General features: G+C 41.2%; 1 protein-coding gene across 3 annotated transcripts in view; it reads right to left on the bottom strand.

Annotated features, from left to right (window-relative positions):
- Positions 1-22,957, bottom strand: part of pacs2 (phosphofurin acidic cluster sorting protein 2) — a 62,294-nt gene extending 39,337 nt beyond the window's left edge. For 2 of the 3 annotated variants that reach the window (XM_023421041.2, XM_023421042.2), the window contains exon 1: positions 22,491-22,957. In XM_023421041.2, the coding sequence (XP_023276809.1) occupies positions 22,491-22,609 (119 nt within the window). In that variant the 5' untranslated portion in view covers positions 22,610-22,957. The remainder of the gene's footprint in view (positions 1-22,490) is intronic. The other variant, XM_023421043.2, reaches the window with a different exon arrangement.
- Positions 22,958-25,293: the final 2,336 nt, after the last annotated feature.

The raw sequence follows: 25,293 nt of genomic DNA, 5'->3' as shown, positions 1-25,293 counted from the left end.
GGGGGGGGTCCTGGGCTGGAGCCGTGCCCAGACTGCCCCTCCAAACCACTGGTCCTGCACTACACCCCCGAGCTCAGCTAACATCCATGAGGCTGCAAAGTCTGGGACAAAGACTGAGTGAGCTTACATGTGGAGAGACGACAGAGCGAGCGGTAAGACATGAGAGAAACAAAGAAAACAGAAAGAGAAGGAAGAAAATGAATCAGAAAGTGTTGAAAGGTTGAGCAAAGGGAAGAGAGTGAAAGCAATATAATGAGTGAGCGTGAGATCACTCCGAGGACAGAAAGAGAAAGAGAGCAGCAATTGCACAGTCACAACCCGATGCAACAACTTATTTCAGACAGTGCAAAAAGAGATTTGACAGCCACACGTCTTTTCTCAGGGTTTGGGTTTCAAGCTCTGACTTCTGCCAACCTACAGCTCCCAATTACTGCGATCTCACAGCAGCAATGCAAAAAAAAATAAAATTAAACACCAACAAGAAATATTATTATACTCAGTGAGGGACTACTGTATATTATTTTTGGGTAGTTATGATTGTTGTGGCACTGATGGCGGAGAGAGAGAACAACACAACATAAAGCAAATATAAAGCTGTATATTAGGTACAAGCTAAACCTAATGCAGTGTAATGCCACAGCCCTGCAATAAATCCTGCTGTTATTAAGCTTATAAAGTTCAGTTTAGTCTACCCTCACTGATATAACTGGGATGGATAAAGCTAAACTAAGTGTGTTTTATAAAAAGATATGAGAATATAAGAGACAGAAGGAAAATGTCTTCAGATCATTTACTCAAGTAGAAGGACATGTGTGTTGTCAGCAAAATGTGCTTCAGATACCCAAAAGCAAAATGAAAAACATCCTCTGTGCTGATGCATCAAAACATAAATATCATTTATTATTATGGCTGGTTGTGATGGAGCTCTCTTATTAGTCCAGTGGTTCCCAAGATAACACGAGATAAATCTGAGGGGTCTTGATATGATAAACAGGTGTTTATGTTCTGATGCATGAATTTGTATTCTTTTCTTTTTTAACTTCTTTGGATCTGGAACAGTTATTTCAGTGTTAACAACTAATAAACATCTGAAATAAGACGATATATTTTATTATAAAGTTAGGAAACATGAACGTAGAGGAGTAAAGAGTAAAGCATAAATGAGTAACTGTATTTCATTGCTTTCCACCACTGCACAAACACACACACACACACACACACACACACACACACACACACACACACACACACACACACACACACACACTCCAGTGAAGGTGCTGGACGAAGAACCAACATGTCTGAGGCTGTTTCGTCAGACTGATTCTGATGAGACATAACAACCTCCCACATGAACCGACAGTCACTAAACCCTCAACATCACTAATTCAGACATCAGCTGTCAACTCTTAAAAAAAAAACTGACAGCTATATCAGTTAATTAGGAAACTGTAATAGTTCACAATTTAGGATGTCAAAGCTTGAGCAGGGGGGGGCGACGCCCTGCCGCTCCGACACTGGCCTGTGACAGAGTAACGCTTATTCATCCTTGACGAGTGGGAATAAAGTACAAAAACATCAGGGATTCAAGAGCATCACTGACTCTCATTCAACAGACAGTGAGAAAGTGGGGGGGGGGGGGGGGGTCCATCATTAATACACATGGAGGCCAACAGCGGATGAGAGGGTAATGAATCTTGTCAGCTGATACTGTAGCTGATATCAATCAGACGGCAAAAACATCCCACAAACCTCATAGGAAGCTGTGATGAGTGTGTGGGCCCTTAAAGCCTCTCACACAACGCTTTTCAACTGAATTACCAAAACATCAGGGCAACATCAACAACAGACTGATTCTGATTTACTTTATCTTGGATAAGGTTGTAACAGGTAGAAAACAAAACATGAATTATTTATCCTTTTCCTCTACATGCAGTGATATGTGATCTGTTTGGGAATTTTTAATAATACCTCGTGTCCTGTGCGCTGGATTACACCACCACACTCCAGTAGTCAGAAATGTTTTTGTTTTATGTGGTTGGCTTTTGTTTAATTCCTTTATAAACATCCTACGTTTCTTCACATTTGTTTGGCTCTTCCTGGATAATTAAAAACAGCAGCTATAATGGACTACTGACCGCATGTGTTGTTCCTGCATCACCTTTGTCATGAAAACAATGGGCTGTGTCAGCACAATTTAAGCAAGGCCATATTTTATTAATCCCCGTTGGGAAATCTGTCCTTTTGACCCCTCATAACTGTTTATTATCTGTGGGCAGCCACTGAACAGTCGCCAGATTCAGGTTTTCGTAGTACCTAACATGGAGAGTTTTTATCTAACCATTATTTAATCTTGTCTTTTTTGTCTTTTTAATTGAACTTTATCCTATTTTATTGCATTATTTCATGCATTAACTGTACTATGGAAGTAAGGTCTCTTATTATCATTGTCATATTATATCTTGGGCATGAATCCAAAGTTTTTGAAGGGACACTCTGAAACATGGACCTCTTTGTCAGAGACTATCTAGAAAATCCTCAGTCAAAGCCAAAGAAGAAGAAGAAACCTGGGTGAAGTGAGTCGGTACAATGAAGTGACAATCACCATGGCTCACTGTAACAGGCTCAGACAAGTGTCAGTGATGCAAAAACATACATTTTTTCAGCATTAATCGAGACCCTTGCTCTACTTCTAATTTAGCTTCAAGTTCTCAGTGTATTTTGGTTTTCTTATTTTTTCTGCTTTAAAAACTGAACATGCTGTTTTTCTGTCCATATTCTAGGCTAGTATTAGCATGTACTGTGCTAGCAGCCTACTATTGATTGGTTATTGTTACGTTAACCAAGATGAAAGAAGAATTTGAAGAATTTGTGGCAGCTTTCAACTGCTCCAGTGAGTCTCAGCTGCTAACGTTATACATCCTGGACTTCTTCTTTTTAGAAATAAAAGAAACTCTCTCATACGTTGTCTGGCTACCGCTAACAGAACAGAATATAGCTTGAAACAGCCAGGACTTTATTATGACTTTATTATATATTAAATTATAAAGTATCACGTGTTACTGTAGTAGAAACAATTTTAATTTAAGATTATGTCCAGAAATTTCTTCAACCCTCTATGGCAAAAAACATTAGCCGAGGCTAACAGAACACAAGCTAGCTTAAAACAGGGCCAGAGCTTTGGCTCGTAAAATGGCAAGGCACTGATATGTAGTAAAGTAGATACCATTTTAACTTAGATTTAGTACAGAAACCCCCAATATCACATTTCTTCTATTTGGATAGATTGATAAAAGAAACTCTCATCGGATAGCTGAGGCTAACAGAAGAAAAGCTAGCTTGAAAGGTCAGAACTTGGGCTTTCTAGATCTCTTTAATGGAACACAAATTGCTAAAATATCCACCAAAACATATTAAAATTAAAATAATTGAGTCTCTAACTTATTGTGAAAACAAATAATTTGCTTTGTATTTTGAGAGAGAAGATGGGATGTACTTTGAATGGATATTTACCACTCCTGTCCATGCAAAGGGATAAAGCCAGTAGGTGATTAGTTTAGCTCGACATAAAGACTGGAAGCAGTGGAAACCAGCTAGCCTCAGTCCAAAGATATGAGACTAAATGAGATATAACTTGTTAATTAATGAGCTTTATCTTTAAAGATAAAGCTTTAAAGTTATCTTTGGACAAAGCCAAGTTGCTGTTCAGCCCAGCTTCCAGTCTTGATGAAGTTATGCTAACTGCAGTATTCTCTGCTAACTCTTGTATTTCCCAAAACTTGGGACTTTTCCTTCTGATTGCTGCACAGTTCGGTCTGAGCACTGGTATACCGAGCACTGTAATGACCATATTAGCATATAGTTGATTATCTGTATTCCCAGTGGGAGGTGACACTTATACACCGCAGTGGTAGTAGCCTGATTTACTCACTGAAGCCTGCCAACACCACGAGTGTCAGAAACACACATATCTATGCAAGCAGGTGAAACAGGTTCAAGCCCAGCTTTGCTGTGGTAGGCAGACCAAACAGCCATACCACACACACACACACACACACACACACACACACACACACACACACACACACACACACACACACACACACACACTATAATCAATCTGTCGTGGTTCTTTCCCATTATTCAGGCGTGTGCCGGGGGCTCTACAGCGCTCAGCAGCTCATGCAATATTCAGCTCTGGGATTCACCGGCTGGCTGGGGAGACGACGTGGTGAAGTGACAGAGCAGTGCCTGGTAGGGGTGTGTGTGTGTGTGTGTGTGCGTATGTTTTACTGTATGTGCAAGTGTGTGTGATGGTCACGAAGCTCAGGACACACCGCGCCTAAAATAGATTTCAGTTCAACCTGTCTGACAAGAGACGACAGCTCTGACAGGAAGAGTACAAGTATGTGAATGAATGTGTACTGAAGTGCAGTGTCCGCACACACACACACACATATACAAACATAGACACACACTCATTTACACACAAACACACTTAAAGCAAGTGTTCAACATTTCAGGAATGCTTACTCACTTCCTGGCAGAGACTTGGATTGATGAAACTCTAATAACCCAGAACTTGCCTGAGTATTATAATGTTTTTAAGTTTTCTTCAGTAGCAAAGAAATACAGTGATAGTTGTCATTACATACATTGGCACATTGCAAACAGGAACTACTAATAGTTAATTCAGCTTACTTTTAATGGCACCAATTTCTTAAAATGTAAACAAATACAAGCTACAAACATTGGGGCTCAATTTTGAAAATCCCTGCAAATGGATTTGTTAAGGAACAGATCAAGGCTAGCTGTTTCCCCCTGCTCCCAGTCTTTATGCTAAGCTAACCAGCTAACCAGCTGCTGGCTGGAGATTCATATTTCACATACAGATGTGAGGGTGATATCCACCTTCTCTCCATCAGAGGAAAATAAGCGTGAAATACATTCACCTGGCTGTGTTCAGCATGAAAATGCACATTTTGGAGTTCATCCAAACATATTTTTAACATCTTGAGGGGACTAAAATTTTCTTCATCTCACATTAAAACCAGTCAATGAAATGAAAACAACATTGTGCTGCATAGACATACACAAGCAGCATTACCTCACAAAATGGACTCAAAACAAAAGCACACATGCTCCTACTCCTACGCTCAGACACAGTCATCCCCTCTTTGAAGTCGCTGAGGTTCATACATAAACCGTCTCTCTCCATTGCTCATGAATAATAAACAGACGACTGGAGGCAAAGTCTAAACTCCATCCTGATCTGTGCCCTCGCTTTCCTATAAATCACGCTCATATTTGTTCAATGAATCTGTGTCAGTAGATCATTAAGCTCTGAAGGCCAACGGAGCGGCAGGAGACAGACACAGCTCTGCTTTAGCCTCTTTACGCCTCACCTTCTTTCTCCACAACAGCAAGCTTTTATCATGAAAGGAGGTGAGGGCGAAGCTTTCCTGCACACTGCCAAAACACAGGAATGCCATTACTTGTTAGGTGGAGGAAAAACAGAGAGAGAGAGGAAGAGAGAGCACTTCAGATTTTTATCTGTAAAGCACAGAGGGAAAAATGTAGGCTGGGGTTCTAACTTGGTATTTCCTAATTGGCTCTAAGGGGGAAATTGCAAAAAGAGGAAATCAATGTGTGTGAATGTGTGCACATCAAAGATGAGAAGAGAAAAAAAAGAGGAGAAACATTTAACATCTAAATGACTGATTTATGCTGAAATAGACTGAAATAAACAGTGTTACTTTGTTTTCTCTGTTGCACACATTGAATCATAAAATACTCAATTATCAGACTCTGCAAAATGACAAATGAAAATACAAAATATATGAAAATATGAAAGACACTTGGCATTTTATGACATGGCTGCACAATTAACTGGAGGAACAGAAGAAAACATCAGCTGCATTTTAACATAGTATTCCTGTAATTGCTTTGGTGTAAACAACCTGCGATTGTGTGTGTGTGTGTGTTCATGTGTGTATGTGTGTATGTATGGCTGTGTGCATGAGACACAGACAATTTTAATTTTTAATTTGCACAGCAGGATAATAATGAGCACTAAAAGAAATTGTGCCAGCTTCAAAAGAAAACCCCCCCGGGGATGTAAACCATAAAAGACGTCTCAAAATGAAACTGAAAAAAGGAAAAAAAGAAAAACAACCACAGTACGATGACAAAAGTCATAACAAAACCGGATCAGACAGAAACTAAATGACAGCAAAACTCAACCAGGAAGTGGAATTACCGCCTCGCAGTCGTACGCCTCCGCCAACCAGTCAAGCTGCAGTTTACATCTACATCTGTCCAGACTCATAATAAAATGCGTGTAGTGACGACACTGAAGGAGTTTAAAGGTATGACGTGTATTATGATGTCACAGCGAAGTTGACCTATGAGTTGACCTTTTTCACTTCATTATTTTATCCTATTAGACATTTGTGTGAAATTTAGTCATAATTAGTTCATGAGTTATGGCCAAAAATGTATTTTGTGAGGTCACAGCAACCTTGACCTTTGACCTTTGACTACCAAATTCAAATCAGTTCATCCTTCACCGGTTTCATAAAAAAAAAGGAGAGTTTGAGGGTTGATATAAGGACTATGTTTCGCCAGCTGATGCCTCGCAGACAATTTTGTGTTTTCACAGCGAGAAATAAAGTAAAGGAGACAAGGGTAGGACAGAAAGAGACAAAAAAATAGAGAAAAGCCGACAGAGGAAATGAAAGGAACGGATAACAAGAAGGTGAGTTAAAGACAAAGTGATAAAGGTGAGGGGTGAATTGGATGGGGGAAGGTCCTGGTCTCCTAAATATCTCCCGAGAGCAGGAACATACAGACCCCGAGGACACAGACCGTCCCTCCTCCGTGAAACCCCTCACACACGCCTCCTCGACTCCCCTCCTCCGGCCCAATCCCGGCCCCATCCCGGCCCCATCCCGGCCCCTGTCGTCCCTAACGTTACTTTGACAGCTCAATAATTGACTGCTTATCTTTTATTAATAGGAGGGAGCCATTACCACTGAGCCGTGTCTGGGGTTCGGTCCTCAAGACAAAGCACCGCCAGCCCTCAGATCAGACACCTCCTCCCTTCTTTTTGTCTCATATTTTGGCATCTGCCCAATGCTTCACTGTACCGTGGCCTCTTAATTGGCCTCATAGACAACAGAGGTGTCCCCAGTGTCACTGTGGTGTTTCCATGTTTCCCACAATGCTTACATCACAAAGCAACAGAAAATAAAAGGGTTCTTTCGCAAACGCTGTCCTGAAAAAAGTTGCTTTAATACGAATTTTGAAGACTGCAGAGGGCCGCTCTCAGCCTCTGCAGTCTTCTTCAAAGAGACTAACGACATCAAACCATATCAAATAGTTTTCTCATGATCATTACTCAAATATCTCATTAGTTCAAGATAACAAATTTACTGCTCTGCCAAGATTCAAACTTGAGCAAAGACAGAATAAATCATTTGATCACAGGATCAAATTTTCCTCTGAGCAATTTCTGACACAAGCTGAAAAGAATCAAAGAGGTCAGTGTTAACGTATGAAAGGCCAGAGAGGACGGAAACAAAGATGATTTCTTTTGTATTACATTTATCATGATTATAAGAGATCATAAAACAATTATTTTCAGATAATGGAAAAACAAGACTCTTTCTTCTTTTAAATGTTACTGACTCAATGCAACATAAATCAAGTGTATTACCATTATATAATTATGTTTGTAATGATTTATAAACAATTATTTCATGACAACCAATGTTTTTTTTAGATAATAACTACAACTTCTTAGATAAGTTTATCATCAAACCATGAATTTATTATGAGGTGTAAGGGGAAACTAAGAAAACAAACCTTTCTTTATTGATTGACGTTGACTAGTTTCCCGAGCTAATAGTGAATCTAAACAGCCGTATTGAGCGGGATAACCCAGCAGTGAAAAACAAAGATCAATAGCAGTGTCCCTCACTGTCTTCCAGGCTGTGTACACTGGGACAGAGGCTGATGGTGGTTTATGGCCTTTAGTGCCTCCAGACACCACAGCTGCAGAGTGAAATCTCACTAAGGCAGCGGAGGGAGGCTCATCCTCTGATAAAAGCTCTGCAGGGGAGATAAGAGTTATTGAAGGTGCTCTCAAGCAAACACAGGCCTTCAGCTTAGTTTCCTGTCATTCGTGCTGCAGAGACAGAGACTTTCTGAAGCCGATCAGACGGAGAGATGAGGACAGACTGAGGGTGAGATTCAGCCGGCTATAAATAAAGGGTTTAATTTTAAGTTTTAATACATGGATTTTTTTTTTTGGAAACAACTGCTATGTAATATTCACTGTTGACTGTTGTTTTATAATATATCATGGAGACTTTCAGACGGTCCTCCACTCTGGTCCAAACTGAGATATCTTAGCAAATGCTGGATGGATCGCTGTGCGATTTAGAACAGATAGTCACGGTCCCCAGAGGAAGAAACTCTATTGATATTTATGATCCCCTGACATTTCTTGTTACACCAGCAGCAGGTCAAACTTTGCTCTTAATCTCCATCTCTACTGGACGATTCCCAGAGGATGTTCCCTAAAGACTTTGTTGAACCCTTAACAGTTTAGCATTTATCTTCACCAGCAAACCGAAGGCACTTCTATCGCCTTCAGCTGCAGTAGTGCCACTATGCATGTCTGCACGCTGATGTTAGCATTAACCAGCCTTACAGAGCTGCTGGATTGGCTGTAGGCTCGTAATGCTGCGGCTAACACACCTCGAAACACCTGCACCCATTGTTTTCTTTTTCTTTTTTTTTTTAAAGTTATGTTCCATGTCTGCAATGACATGTGTCAACCTGCATCAGCTCTCTGGAAAAACACCAATTTCATCCCATTCTCTCCCCAGATGGAAACATCTCGGTTGCTGGTGCGTGCTACAGGCGTTACGCACCAAATGTCACGGACAGACTCAACATGCACCGAGTCAAACATCGAGCTCTGTCTGTTGTTAAACCAACACATTTGTGACTAAAGGTTAAAAGAGAATTATCTTGACACTTTGACTGAAACCTTGACACCCAAGACCCTTTTTCTATTTCATGAATCGCAACAAGCGTCTTTAAGAATCGCTCACGTCTTCAATAAAAACCAGAACCACCTAAAGTTTTTTTTTTTTTTTTTTTACTGATCTGAAATAAAATCTGTATTTATTATCTGTATTTCCCAAAAACATCCACCTTCTTTTCCTCTGATGAACAGAAATTCCTTCATTTCACACAGCTGAGTGTCCTTCGCACTCAAGACACAAATAACAGGCGGCTGGATCCTGAAGAGCCATCCACAGAGAAAGAGCCTAATAATCAAATCTATCCACTTCTGCTCGGGGCCAGATATCCTTGGCCATGATATTTGATGGCAGAGCGAGATGCAGAAGATAGAGAGAGAGAGAGAGAGAGAGAGAGAGAGAGAAAACACTGGGGTAGCACTGACGTAGAGCTACGTTCACTAAACCAGAAGGAGAAATCTTTTTTTTTTCTTAATCTATAATGAATGCACTCCATTAAAAATGCAGGACAGGCAGATATGAACACCATCTCCTCCATCGGCTCAGAATAAGAGTGACCTAGAAACAATTAAAGCCACGATGGATACTGAAACCAATTTACCTTCAGGGAGATTTGTATGTGTGCCTCTGCGGTTACACAACAGCGTCTGCACAAATGTGTGTTTATTAGTGAGAAAGAAACGGGAGGTATGTAGGTTATGAGTTGGCGCCGAGCTCTGCCGCTAAACCAGCTGACGCAGAACAAGGGAGGGCAGGGAAACTTCCAAGCAGGGCAGCTGAGAGCCAAGTTGTTGTTTTATGTCTCGCAGCCAAAAGTGTGGAGAATCTAATCCACTAAAAAAAGGACACAAAATGATCTGTGCCCTCCAAGAGCCCCCCGGGGTGGGGGGGTGGGGGGGGGCGCAGCAGAAACTGGAATACAAATGAGAGCTTTGTATGCAGTGATCTGCAGCGTGCTGCTCCACCCATGATGATGCCGGACACCCACTTTAATCATCTCTAGGCTGAAAAAGAATTATTAGTCTCTGCCGACTGTTCAAATCCAGGACTTTTTTTGAAATCATTATGAGGCTAAATGTTGGTGTGTGGTCGCTGTGTTCGACTTGAAATGTTCAAACCGTCAGATAAAAAGACCGATAAACATTTGCATATGTTTGTTCCTGAAATACTGGTTGGTCCAGTGGGGCTTACCGGTATATCTCTGATATGAAAAGTGTACGCTATGCTATTGGTACATCTACACAACATGACACAAACATTACAGTCACATCTATTCAAAACTAGTTCTCCCTCTCTTCAGATATTGCATCAGATCTGGGAACCTGGCTGCAGAAATTTGCTTCAATTCAGCCTCAAGGGCTTTAGTGAGCTGCAACACTGATGCTGCGGCGCTAAGGCCTGGCTTGAAGTTGTCCAGATCCTCCCAAAAGTGTTGGCTGAGGTTGAGGTTTAGGCTCCGTGCAGGCCAGCCATTCCCTCCACACCAAACTCAGAAAAACCATTTCTTAGTAAATCTGGCTTTGACCACAGGGGCATTGTCATGTTCGAGCAGAACAACCTTCTCCAAACTGTTGACACAAAGTTGGAAAGCACAACACGGTTTAAAATATCATTGTGGGCTGTGACTTCATTAAGATTTCCTTTAGTTACATTTTAATGGTTCTAGCCTTAAACATGAAAAAAGACCGTGTGTCCACATACTTTTGGCCACTTAGTGTGTCAGACTCATAAAAACACTAAGCAGGAAACTCCAAAGTTAGACATATTAACTAATTGATTAGTTGATCAACAGAACAGTCATTAGCAACAATTTTGATTGAACTGATTAATCGTTTCACTCTTTTTTTAAAGCAAAAAGTAGTGAATGAATGGCTGTAAAACAAGGCATTTGAAGACTTCACCTTGTTCTCTGCAAGTTGTTATTGACACTTTTTAACGTTTCATAGACCGCGCCATTTATTGAATGTTCCACAGAATAATCTGCAGGCTAATCAATAATGAAAGTCTTTATTAATCGTTAGTCGTGACCATAAATGTCGTTTCCATCGGGCCAATCTGTGCATTTTTAAAAAGCTTCAGTCAAACCCAAAACTGACCCTCCTCCACCAAGTTTAGCGGTGGCGTCTGGGTTCAAAATTTAGAGCAAAGATGGATTAAACAAACAGACACTTCAGATCCCATTACACCAGGATCTGAAGTGTCCTAGATAATGATTTTCATACCCGTCGAGAGTCTGTAAACGCGACATATAATTGCAAAACAGAAAAAAACAAAACAAAAAAGGTGGTCTAGCTGTGGCTCTTTTGTCTGAGTAATTATAGAGCAGTCTGCAAATGAAGCGTACAGTCACAACAGAGAAACCACATCTGCGCTAATCTCTGCACTGCTGGTTGAAGAGCCCTTCGGCAGGAGCTCTCATCGCCGCTCTGACAGGTTTCTGCATTTTAGGGTCAGCTGGAAAATGGACACGCAGGAGCACTCTGTCCATTTATATCAGAGCCTATTGACGGATGTGGCTGAGAGGGTCACGTTTCAACCACCTAGACCTACAACTGTTTTAATCTGATGGTCCGTTAAAGGTCTTTATGAACTAAATGTGTGTCTGAATTTTGTGGCTAGAGTGGATGTTATACACTAGAGTGCTTTAAAGCCTTTTTTTTTTTTTTTAAAAAAAAGGACCACTCTGTCTGTCCGTCTGCCCAGTCTGTTCAAAGCAGTAATATATTCTAAATATAACAACACATTTCATACACAGTTTGTGTCTGTTGCTTTCAATTTCAGCAGATTACGTTTGTCTTTACCGTCAAACGCTAAGCTAACAGCTAAATGCACTAATAAAAATTGGTGGCCATGTGTGGAGCCATATTTTGTCGACACCATGAACATTTGGGAACACACCGAGCAAAGAGAAATACGCCTTTGTTGTGATTCTCACAGATGTTGCTGTTGTTGCAGCATTTCTGGACAACCGGCTCCATCTCTACATCCAGTTTTACTGTTGCTAGAACCGGATGTTTCTCTGACAGGGTCACACATCAGTCACACCGTAACCCATTTCAAAGACAAGCCTGTCTATTCTCTAAGCTGTAACTGAAGCTTTTAATATCCACTGTCTGCTAAAAACAAATATGGATTAAAGAGACAGCGAAGCTCTATTTTAAAGACAGGTCAGACATAAAACATCCCTCCTTTCTGGACTAGATCTGTATAAACTGAGCTATTAGAGAATTACAGTTCCCCGACTGAATGTGAGGTTTGTGTGAATCCTCTGAGTCACTCATTCTCTGCAGCTTCAGTCGATGCCTGTGCTGCAGCAGATTAGCAGGACCACACTGCCGCGGCTTGCTCAGCATCTGGGAGGCCGGAGAGGTTATGTTTACAGGCGTGTAAACCGATGCTTATTTCTACTGGCAGTGATAATGAATGCTCATTTCTACAGTCGTCCAGGGGCAGAGATGAAAGGTTTTGGTTTCCGGTGCCAACCTTTAGGATTTTCGCTGGGTCCATCTATCCAGCGATACATCAGGGAGGAGTCCGCTGGAAAATACGACCGATGTCATATGACTCAGCCACCCAGGAGCGAGTTGCCAGACGTGGCACAGCAGCTTCCCTAATTACAACAATATGTTAAACCTTTCTAAGCTCTCCTGCCGACTGCAAGTCTTCTAAAAAGGATCCTGACCTACATTTCTCCTCCATGCTCTGAATTCAGAAAAAGTTCTTTAAGCCTCAGTGAAGGGAGGACTGAAATAGCAGCTCCCTCTTTTCACACTGGCTGCTGCAGGAGGAGGAGAGCCCGCAATCTGGCCTACAGGGCCTTCCTGCAATTAACCAAAACTACAAGAAGGAAAAATGGGTTTATTCATTAGAGATTATACAAAATGCAGAGGGTTTGATGGGGAACAAATTATCAAGAAAGGCACGACATCAATAATCAATAACCAATGTTCCTTAGCCCGGATGCTTTTTGCCATTGCCACCACCAAAGTGTGAAATAATTCAAACACTGTTTCTATGGAAATTAGTGAGTAATGTATTACAAGGATTTCCCTGGAAGTCTCTGTTTGGACAGAAATCAGAAAAAGAGCCATTCTGGCAATATGACTGCACGGATAAACAAAAGCTCCACTCAGTGCAGGAATTCACATTTCCACGGGCCAGAACAATCAATATGAGGATGAAAGAACGAATCAAGATGTCAGGAAATGAATCAAAACGTGGCACTCACTGGGAATAATAATAACGCCGTCTGAACGCCTTGAGTGCAAAATGTAAATGTAAAAATTTGCCAGGCTTACTTCACCCAATGGAGGTTTATAATAGAGCAGCTGAAACACTAGTGAGGCAGAACATTTAATTTCACCTAGAGACAATCATCCAGGAAAAGTCCATGTTATTAATTTTCTGTGAGCACAGTATGTGTGTATTGAGTGACATTACAGATTAAAAGGGGCATTTCTACCGATGAAGGACGGCAGCAAAACGTCCTCCCGCATTTCCCTCACGTTTTCACCTCTCAAAGACGGAAAATAACAATATTAACCAAAAGTAATCTTGAGGGCTGAAAGGAATTTGCCGTTAATAGAAGAACAGCTCATCAACATTCCCCTCAAATGTGTCCCTGAACTACAAAGACACCTTTTATATAAATATAACAACATATTATTCAGGGACAGACCAGGCAGCCAGCACACGCAGCTCTAGAAATGTCACATTTCCTTTTCACTACACTAAGCCTCCACTGTTCGCAAGCTGCCTCGATATAATCTCATCTACATCTGGCCCAAAGTTTTGACACATCTCTCTCTCTCGCTCGCTCTCTCTCTCTCTCTCTCTCTGCCTTTTCAGCTCGTTAACCTCATTTTCTGCATTACCCCCAAAAGTGCTGGAACACGGGACAAAGTAAACAAGCCCCTGGATGCCCCATGTAATCACAAAGCTATTCCGATAATTTGAGCTACATTTGGAAATAAGGTCACCCTCTGCAGCCAACAATCACAGAAAACCCAGTTCTACACGATGACATTCTTTAGAAATGGAATTCATCTATTAGGAGAATTGAGATGGAAATGAGATTTGTGGATTTAGGTTTGAAAATGAGGCGGACGTTATCGTAACTAGCGTGAACATAATGTGGAAATGGGGAAACATTACTGACAAGAGTGAAGCAAGTCGACCTGAAGCAGGACATCAAACTTCTTTCTTTATCTTTTCAAACAAGAATCTTAACTTCAGGTCCAGATTCAACCTTGTTCCTCAAACCCATTCACTACTGAAAACAGTGAGATGCGTTTGAAAGCTCGAGAGAAAGTGAAGTTTAAGTCAAGATTTTTTTATTCAAATATTAAATTACAATAAATAAAAACATAGAAATGCAACAAATTTTGAAGACGCTGGAACCACAAAACATTTAGCATTTTTGCTTGATCAATATTTGAAACAATTAAGAGTCTGTCATCTTAATGATAAATCAGCTAATTGTTTTATCCAAACATTAGGCATTAATTCATTTGTGGCCACTTGGGAGCAACAGAACAAGCTACAAGCACAAAACTGACATATTATCACCTTATAAAGTTGTGGTTTATGTGCGCCTCACACGTTTGCAGTATTAACTCTCCTTTCTGCTCTGTTTTGGTCTCCACCAACTCCTGAGGAGGAAATAGCCGACTCTGCTCAGAATATGTTCACTAGTTAGCTGCTATTTGGAGTGGAGCAGGAAGCACAAAGTTGTGTTTTACAGCTTTTTCACTGAAAATGAAAGTGAACAGGAACAGTGAAGACGTGGGCTGTAAAACCAAAACAATCGCCTAAAAGATGGTAAAATGCCACGAAAAGTTGAGGACACACATTTCACATTTGTAAGTTTTCTCTGCTGCTGAACGTGGTTTGTTGCCGTGAGCGTGTGGTGATGATAATCGCTTGACAAGAGCTTCGGCCATTGTTGCGTTTACAAGACAAGAGATTATAACGCGCCCTCTGAGCAGCGCTACGTCTTCAGGGCAGATTGGAGGCTACAGTGAGTCGGGGCTAGCTGGTTAGCGTGCTAACTGCAGTAGAAGAAAAAAGACGTGTTAGAGACAAGCGTTGACATTGGCGTCGCTTTCTACTGCTGGAGACAGCTGTTGGTGAGTGAAGGGATGAAGTTTGACGCTGAACTCGCAACATTTCTAGACTGGTAAGTAAACAGCTGTTAATGCTAACGTTAGCTATGTAGCAACAGCAAAACTTAGAAATAGCACCTTTAACACCTTTAACAAGGGATCGCCTTGTTTTAGCTGAGTTTTAAAGGCCAAGCAACAATCTTTCCGATGCTTAAAATGAAATGTGCACAGAGATTTATCCACCGCTGCTCAGACTGGTAGCAAACCTAATTGAATATACTGAGGCGTTACATTTTACTGAGTCATTTCTGCTGATGAACCGTTTGATATCTTATTAGTAAGCTGTTCTTATCATGTGTCGGATTCAGCTGGAAGCCATTTAGTCTGCTCTCCGTCACCCTGAGGTCTATTTGGACTAAAGGACCCAGTGAGGAGGACATCCTGCCCTTGGACTAAACATTTACACTGACATACGGATTGGCCAAGGTCGGTTTAGCTCTGCCGCATCAGAGCTGACATTTCCTTTCAAGTAAGTCAATGTGCTGCTGAACTGAAAAAGAAATGTCATTCTCGACTCCATATCTCAGGTGGCACATGTGCCTGTCCCATCTTCCAATTAGCATGAATTTAATTAGAGGAGCATTTGCTAATAAAACATCAGTGCTGTAGATGCATGTAGAATATTGCAGAGTGACACGTTTTAAGCTCCTGAGCTTGAAGGCGTTAATCTCCTCAAACACAAAAGCTTCATTTTTCTGCAGTTTTCACAACCTTCATTCACCCAAAAGAAGATTAACTCCTTTCTATGCTGCTGTGCTATTTCTTAACGTTCGGGTTAAATCAGGCTATTTACAGTAATCTGGTGTTTATGTCTACACTTTATCAGTTGTATAATACCCTTCAGACTGCCGCAGGCCTTGACTCCTGACTAGAGTCTCGTCCCCTCTGGCAGTTCAAGAACACCAGCTACATTCAATGAACAATCCCATATTGTGCATGTCACGTTTGCTCAGTATTTCCCCTCGTTTGTGGACACACAAAATACACAGACCGTCATTTTTCATGCTCCTGATCTCATTCTGCAGAAAGGCAGTGGATTTAAATATGAGCTGAAGAGATATTATCAACACGGGGTCCTTAAAATCAAATATTGTCTGTGGGGAAATAATAAAAGAATATAAAAAGCAGGCGGTCGGGCAAGGCGCTGGGCACTGAGGCGTGAGGAAAAGTCAGCTGGAGGCAAAATTGATCGGCCTGCAGAGTCACAAAGCATCTCAGATGTGTGTGTGTGAGGGTGTGTGTGGAGTGAGGAGGCGACTGCCCTTTCCTGTCCTGCCCCGTCTGTCCTCCAGGTCATGCTGCATCAGCAAAATGGAGGGGGGGGAAGGCGGCGCTGGATATCTTACATAAGGCCCTCTGACTTAACATTCAAAGAACATGGCAGGGAGATTCACTTGACTAAGACATCTGTATGAGAAGTGAGCAGCAGCATGAGACTGAATGACTGTGTTTTTTTAGTCACAGCCCTACGATCAATTATTTATTCAACTTCAGAAAAGGGAGGGGGAAAGAGGAGTAACCTCAATATCAGATGAAGATACAATGATCGGAGCCCTCCAGACGTTAGATAATTAAAAAGTTCATTACCATACATTAACTTATAACAACGTGACAAGCCAGTAATTTTCTGTTGTTATGTTAAAATCAGGGATAAAACAAAACGCCATAATGACTTTGTTATTCATCAGGTGATTAGCTGTATGGTTTAAGTTTGAACAAATCACGTACCAGTCTAAAAGCCATAGCTCTGTGGATGACAGAGTTGATCAGTTGGTCCAGCTCTTTGGTTTTGAAATATCTGAACAAATATCGGATGAATTGGCTTGAGATTCTGTACAGACATTCATGGTCCCCAGAGGATGCATCTTAATGAAAATGGTGATCCCCTGACTTTTCATCTAGCGCCACCAGTGTTTAATTATTCACTTAAAATTTCTTATCTTTAGTGTATAGGTTTTGTATAGATATTCATGGTTCCCAGAGGATGAATGACTAATGACTCTGTTGATGCTATCTCAACAATATCTCAACATTTCCTGGATTGATTGGCACAAAATTGAGTGATGTTGCTGATCCTGCTACTTTTCCTCTAGTGTCACAACAAGGTTTATATTCCTTAAATTCCTTAACTTTTCTTACGTCATCTGAACAAAATCAAAAACAAAATAATGATATTTCCATGAGCCTCACTTTTACTTTGTGTTTAGTGCTAATTAGCAAATATAGCAAACTGGCGATCATGGTTAACTTTATATCTGCTAAACATCATGCATGCTGGTGTTAGCATTTAGCTCAAAGCAGCAAGTACAGCTTCACAGAGCTGCTGGCGCGGCTGTAGACACTTCGTCTTGTTTAAACTCCCAAACGTTGGTACAGAAGCGGCACTGAGCGCAGGACAACAGGAACAACACGAGGAACATAAAACAATGAAAGGCTTTAACTGCCTCTCATTCATCCTACTCTAAATTCCCGCAGTGTGAGCATCCCAGGCAGCCAGGGGACAAAAGAGTGAGTGTCTCTTCTGCTGCTCAAAGCGACATCTCAGCACTCTCGCCTCCAACAGGCCCAAATATGACAGCCTACTGGGTCCAGCTGCCACTCGAGGGCCCGTTCAATCCCGGCTCTGTCTCAGAGATTGGCCCCCATCTCTCGCAACACTTAGCCTCACGCCCGTGGGCTGATGTGCAGAAATGCAACTGATGCCCACTTCAAAAATACCAAGATGAAACGCAGCTCTTTGCCCTTGGCTCTTAAGAGGAGAGAGCTTCGGTGGCAACATCGCCAGCGTGAGTGATTTTGCACGCAGGATAGAAGGGGCTGAAGAAGCTTCTTAGAAGACGTGTCCATCTTTAGGAATAAGTATGCAATCATTATAACGCGCTGACACACCCTGAGCGATGAAAAGCCGCACTTTCACTCAAATGCCTCTCACGATGAGGTGACAGATCTTAGGAGTGCATTTCACATTCACACACAGAATGTAAGTCAGACACTTAGGCAGTTCTGCTGAGGAGTGTAATAAGGACAACCCTTGTAGGATGAAGTATCCCTCAAGTACTTCATATCCTGGCTTCACATTATAAGCAGCAGCCTAGACCAGAGCCTCGTAAACGCTCTGCGCTGCCTAATAAAAAGAGTACACAGCAACATTTGCATTTCACCCACTAGTTCTTGGAGTTACATGCATCTGAATCTGACATCTGGATATCCGAACCACAGGCAGTTATCGTTCAGCCACCTTCTGAGTTAGGTGATTAAGGCCCCTCCCTCACCTATGATAGGTTATTATTAATCATCTCAGCGTGGCGTGGCACATGTCCTGATGTGACTCCGTGAAACGTGAGATCATTGCAGAGACAGCACTTCTATAAGCCTCCCAGCCTAATAGCTTCGGGCTTCAGAGACCTCCGAGCCGCTGCCATCGGGGTTTATGGACGCATGAAGAAGAAACTACAGGATAAATACACGAAATCAGGAGAAGAACACGGTGTACCGGTTCAAATTAAAAATGCAACCTGGTCCCTCATGAGAGACAGTAACTTTAGCTGAGTTACAACAGTGATGAACACATGCAAGGTAAACAGATACAACATGTTACTAGCCCTCTCCGCTTTCAACCTCCAATATATTCCCCCATATGAAATAAAAAGCATCCATCTGCTGAGCAGTCCGCGAGATGGGTTTCCTGTCAACGCTTGTAAAGTGACCGTGAATTACTTTATTTGTTTATTTTGAGGTCAAGTGTGAACTTTCAAGCTCAAGATTTTCCCATGTCTTCCACCATACCACACCAGTGTCATTAGTGATTCCACTATCCAGCTGTTTAAGTCTTACATGGCTTTAAATTGCCTGATGTTTACTTTCACACCAGACGTGCTCACTCCGCTTTGAGAAATGCATGTATTCAATTTTTAATTAATCCATAACCTGAAAACGAGGAAAATAGTCCCACACTGTGGGAAATGTGCTTGTTTTTTTTTTTTTCTTTCTTTCCAAGAGAAAATCGATGCTGCTCTCATATGTTTCAGTTAAATATGAGGCTGGAGCCAGAGGGCGGTTAGCTTAGCTTAGCATAAAGACTGGAAACGGGGGGAAACAGCTAGCCTCATAGGCAACATAACTCAAGATCATTTCTAACATCACAACATTTTGAAAAAATCTCATTTCAGTCTGAAGAGCCAGTATGTTGAAGGTCGGAAAAACAGATTTTTAGAATGAAATGAAATGTGTGAAAATACTGAGTGCCCCTTATTTTCCTGCCCAACGTCTAGATGTAATGCCGAAATCTGCAAATAGATTCTCTCGGGTTTCTGCTCTGCTGACTCTCTCTTAACTCTCCGACTGTTTCCATTTTAAGAAAATGAAATATTAAGGCGGTGCTGCTGTAAAACAGGTTTTACCCTCTGCAGATAAGCAGTGGTCAGTTTGTTGATCCACCTTAAGAGGCTGATATCACAGGATGAGGCAGTCGACTTGACATCTGGTCAACAAGGCGAGTTCCCTCTTGTCTGCACTGACAGACAGCGGTCAATAGAAATCTGCAGTGATCTTGATCGGCACGAGAAGTGAAGCCTCCGTTCAGACAAACTCACTGCGCAGGCAACTAATAGGTTAAATAAAGTAGATGGACACAGTAAAGCGGCTTCAAATGACTGAACTACGCTGTTCATGTTACTGGCAGATATTCAGGGTCACGGGGGATTGAACCTGGGAACTTTTTAGTTACAGGAACCTTTTTATCCAATAGTCCACATCACAGTTTTGCTATTCCTGGAAATGAATTAGTCTTATTTCAGCTAAAAGCCATGCAATGTAATACTCACTGAAGGTATTAACTTAAGAGGATAGAGAGAGGCTAAGGAGAGGCAGTCATCAGTTAAAAAAATAAATAAACACACATATACTCCCTCATATACTCCGGTATTAATTACAGATGTTTTCCCTTCTCCACAGCTGCTGACCAAAGTCTGGCAGCAGGTTTTAGTCGGGTGGAGTTTAAACCACAAACTCCTTCATTTCTGTCATTACATCAGGCTAAAAATGTGCATTTGCTTATGCGAGTGGAAAGGAAAAAAAAAAAAAGAAAAGCAGAATATTTATCATGTTTCAACATGATATCGAAAAGCTTGGATCAAATCTCCAGAAACATTAGACTGAGAGGAAAAAGAAGATTTCTTCCAGTCTTTTTCCGACCACTTCCTCTGAGGTCTTCACTGTGTTTTTTGCAGCTGATGACAGAGCGTACAGTAGTTAAACCAACATCGCATGTAGGTGCAAGGTCACTGAGGTTCAGCGTAGATCATATGTCTGATCTGCGGCAGTGTGACCAGCTGTGACCCCACATGGCACTTCAGGAAGGATGAACAACTATAACAGAAGTGTGCCGTCCTCTGTACTATCGGTTGAATATTCAGTTGGTCCATCAATGAAAATAAACTTTTAAAAATTAGCAACTTATTTGATAACCGATTGTCTCCGTAATTATTCAAGCATACATGCCAAACATTCTCCAGTTCCAGCTTCTTAAATGTGAAGATTTTTGTTTTTCTTTGTCATATGTGACACTCAACTGAAGATCTTTGGCCTTTGGTCGAACAAAACAAGGAATTTTAAGGGGCCACCTTGGGCTCTGGGATTTTTCCGACATTTTATGGACAACACGATCAATTTATTAATCCTAAATAAATAAATAAATAAAAAAGGAAGATTAATTGATAAGAAAATGCAAGTGACCTTGTAATGATGACTGAATGCCAAAAAGGCTAAACAGTCACATGAAACACTTGGATGTGGTTTGATTAAATGGCCAGTTTACAATGCTGCAGACTATTTTACCAGTGCAATAAACCCAGAGATATGAACCACAGCTGAGACTCACAATCATTTTCATGATCAGTTAATCAGCCAGTTATCGTCTTGATTACTTGATTCATTGTTCGGTCTGAAAACTATGAGAAAATAATGAAACGCCAAATCACAAATTCCCAAGATTGAATCACAAACGCTTTCAGACCAACAGTCCAAAACAAAAGATATTCATCGTTTTGTCTCAGAACGACGAGAAAACAAACAAATCTTCAGATCCGAGAAGCTGGAAACCAGAGAGTCACCGTTTCGGTTATGGATGTGTCCTTCAGTCGTCTGTATGACCCCAGGTGTTCGATAATGTTCATCATCAGTCATGCAAGTCAGTCATGTTTTGTAAAAGTATTATCTTCAAGATGAGGAATAAACTTCCATGTTTGACTTGTCAACCAACAAGAAGTCCTAAAAGAGCTGATATGCTAAGTCAAATAATCAATTAGTTGATTGACAGAAAGTTTAAGTACAACTGTTTTAATAGTCGATTAATAATTGAAGCCATTCATTTAGCTGACTGCAGCTTCTTAAATGTGAAGATTTGCTGCTTTTCTCTGTTTAACATTATTGTAGAATGAATATCTTTGGATTTCGGCCTGTTCGTCTGATTAAAAAAATGCAAATTTGAGAACATCACCTTGAGCTCTGGGAAGCTGTGATGGGAATTTTCCATTATTCTCTAACATTTTAAAGACTAAACTATCAATAGATAAATTCATAATGAAAATAACTGTTGGCTGCAGCCATGTCAGCTTCTGACCTCACGTGTTAACAAATAAATCTGCGTGACATTGATGAAGGCTGCGTGATACAGTCACAAGATCTGGGAAAAGCTGAGTGCACCATGCGTTGTTTAACAATAAAATGTTGCCCCAGAGAGTTAAATCAGAATTTGACACTGAACACCTGCAGTGTGAACTCATCCTCTGAGTCTCTGGGGGTCACAGGAGCCAAATGGTCTCCATGGTGCAGCCTGGCACAATGATCTGGCATAAAGCTGGTTATCCATCATTACAACTGAGTGGGTGATTATGAGCATTCAGAGCCTTCAACACAACATCTATCTGCAGAATACACACATTTACAGCCTGTTTTAAGGCTGCACTGTTTGTTTCTGAGTTGTCTGTATTAGTGGCTGCCTGCCAAATGGTGCTCACCAACTTGAAGCCATACATCTTCTATTTACCACAACATCAGAACAGAGCAGATGGCTGCATGATTGCATTACCCCGTTGCGGGGCCTGCATGGGCATCCACCTGGCATGATGATACAGCTAGCCGGTGGTAAGCCGCTGTGCAGCTGTAACGTTAGCAATCTGACAAATGACTGTGCAGGCTGCACGCCTAGCGCATTGCAAAACACAGGCTTTAAAGTTTAAAAGGACAATGGCTTGTCATGCTTGCAGGGACTCACCTCGGGATGCAGTTCGGGGAGGATCCGTCTATCTCCCATGTTGCAAATAGGTTCATGGGCACCGGTCTGTTGAGAGCCCCGCTGCCGGGGAAACTCAGCCGGCCACTTCTCTCCGCCATGGTCCGGGCTGCGGGTGGGACTGTCCGACTCCGAGCTGGGGATTTGTAAACAGCAGACCAGTGCGGGTCTTCTGTATATGTGTGTGTGTGCGTGTGTGTGTGTGTATGTGTATGTGTATGTGTATGTGTGTGTGTGTGTGTGTGTGTGTGTGTGTGTGTGTGTGTGTGTGTGTCCGTGAAGAAGAGCAGTCACACGCTCACGTTAGTGTGATGTGAACGGCGGAGGACGAGCTCATTTCTCCGTCCGTGTTGAGCCGGGCCGGTCGGTGTGGTCCTCTGTGCCAGGGAGGAACTCTGCAGTGGGAGCAGCGCTGGAGTGAACGGACCGACCGCTGAGCTTGTTGTGCCTACCACGCTGCTCCCAGTGTATGAGGGGTGATTAGTGCCACACGAGTCCAAGGAGGAGTGGCACAAACATGTTTTTTACAAACATTGATTAAAAATTGGCTTGGTTTCCTCATTGCATTATATTGCATTTAAAAAAGCACTACTCATTAATAATAAATAAAAATGCATTTTATACTCAAAATCTCAGTGCCAAAGTTTGTGTGTCTTGTGTATTAACATTAGCATCTTAATTTTATTAAAAGATAAATATGTGTAAGGTCATTTAACAACAGTTTTTCTGATCTCAGCTTCTCAAATGTGAAGATTTGTGGCTTTTCTTTGTTGTGTATGGATTTTGTTATGATTATCTAATTAAATAGTAATTTAAAGACACCAACATGAGCTCAGAGCAGCCTTGTAGAAATAAAGAAAAAAAAATCAAAAGAGGATTGCATTGTGTTGTCATTGTTAAATGGGTTTTTAAGACATTGCTGGGTATTTATCTTTTAAAGAAGTTGCTTATCTCTGCAGCTCAAACAAAGTGCTGACACATAAGATCTGGCTAACAATAACCTTGTTACTGTAAAACGTCTGTTTCACCACAGCTTATCAATAATCAGATTCTCTTCCCTGCTGCATTCATTACCTTTGAACCAAGGCTGACATATTTATGTTTGTAGCCTGAAAAATTTTCCTTTTTCCTTTCTTGGTTGGAATATTTGAGCTGACGGTGCAGTGAAAGGACATGATCTGTCATACACCATCACACAGTTTGTCTTCACATGATCTCACCACAGTAAGATTTGGTTTATTACAATGAGAAACAGATCAGATTTTTTATTTTTTTTATTTCTTAAGGTGGCACTAATTTCCTGCTGCAGATGGCAGCTGAATGACACAGCTTTCAGTTTTAGTCAGCTGGCTTATCTTGTGGCACTAACCACCCCTCATATTTTCTCCCTGGGAAAACGTCATTGAAAGGCCTCTTGACTGCGTTGGCAGGTGCAGACAGTGCAGGTTTGGGCGGATCCGTGGACTCGGGCCGGGTCGGTTCCACTCCCACACTGATACTGCAGAGAGTCCTGAAGCATATAGAGTCCACTGATGCCAACGGAAGCACCTTTACACCTTTACACGTGACAGTGCTGCTTATATTAGAACAACACCCAAATGGAGAAGCGGAGTAGTTTGACTTTCTCTCTTTATTTTTATTTTTTAATTTGGATGTTTGCATTTTAATTACCCACTTCACCTCAGTGTTTTGATGTTACCTGAGCTTGTTTTCTTTATTATAATTAAGGGACAATTATTCACTTGGAACAACGCATACCTGTTCCCACACCTGCCCTGCTGAGGTACTTTTGACAAGTCACAGACCAAACCATGTGAGGAACAACTTTCTTATTGTGAATGAGTAAGTTAATATTTATTTGGATACTGAACATTGATCAGTTGTTTTCATTATGAACAGCCAGGTATCCTCCCTAATGTCCAGCTGACTGTTATTGTACAATAAGAAGGCACTGCCACCATGTGGTGATCAGTGTGGTTGAAGCTGAACATGTTGCTCAATGATCCTTTGTTCTGTAGTTCACTATTTTACACAATTAAATCTCTAAGTTGTTGAACAAGCTCCGTAACAAACATGTTGAACTCCATTCACCGTCATGGTTTTCAGAGAGTGCATGGCGTGCATCTTAAGGATTAGTATGAGCTGATGGATAAGCTGTTATCATATTAATCCATGGACAGCTTCACTCTTATTTTATCAATGGCCACTCCTCTCTTGTGACATTTATAGTCGTCTCCTCATGAACAAATGGACAACTTAACTTTTTACTTTACTGACAGTTATTCAAACATATTGGCATTAACAAGATAACATAAATCTGTTCCTTAAAGTCACATATATAGTAAAAATCTCCCTAACAGGAATCTGAAGTGTGTTCACCCATTAGATTTCCTTGGATCACTTCATACTGAATCTAGAGCAGATTTATTCCTCACTTTGGACAAAGAAGAAAATCACAGTACTTTCTTATACTGGCCTTCTAAAAGTAGTTCCTCCAGGTGAGGTGGCACCAAGATCTCTTACAATATACAGTTGATCATCCACCAGTCCTGGATATTAAAACGTATTTAATCTGAAGACATGATTGTCTATTTAACAACCCGGTGTAATTCTACAATGTAGTGTTTGTCTTAATTACAATGAATGATTAAGTCTTGCATCATACTCGTGTCACATTGAGCATTTAACTATTCTCTCATCATCCACACTGTCTACATAATTAGAGAATAATTCTACACCCCAAAGATATAATAATCTTTTGTTTTATGAAACAGAAACAGATTAG

This window comes from Seriola lalandi, unplaced genomic scaffold (genome assembly GCF_002814215.2).
Source record: "Seriola lalandi dorsalis isolate HSWRI2012SDOR001 ecotype SW California unplaced genomic scaffold, Sedor1 jcf7180002054660, whole genome shotgun sequence".
NCBI lineage: Eukaryota > Metazoa > Chordata > Actinopteri > Carangiformes > Carangidae > Seriola > Seriola lalandi.
Note: the sequence above shows the minus strand (reverse complement) of the source record. Positions and strands in the feature narration are given on the sequence as shown.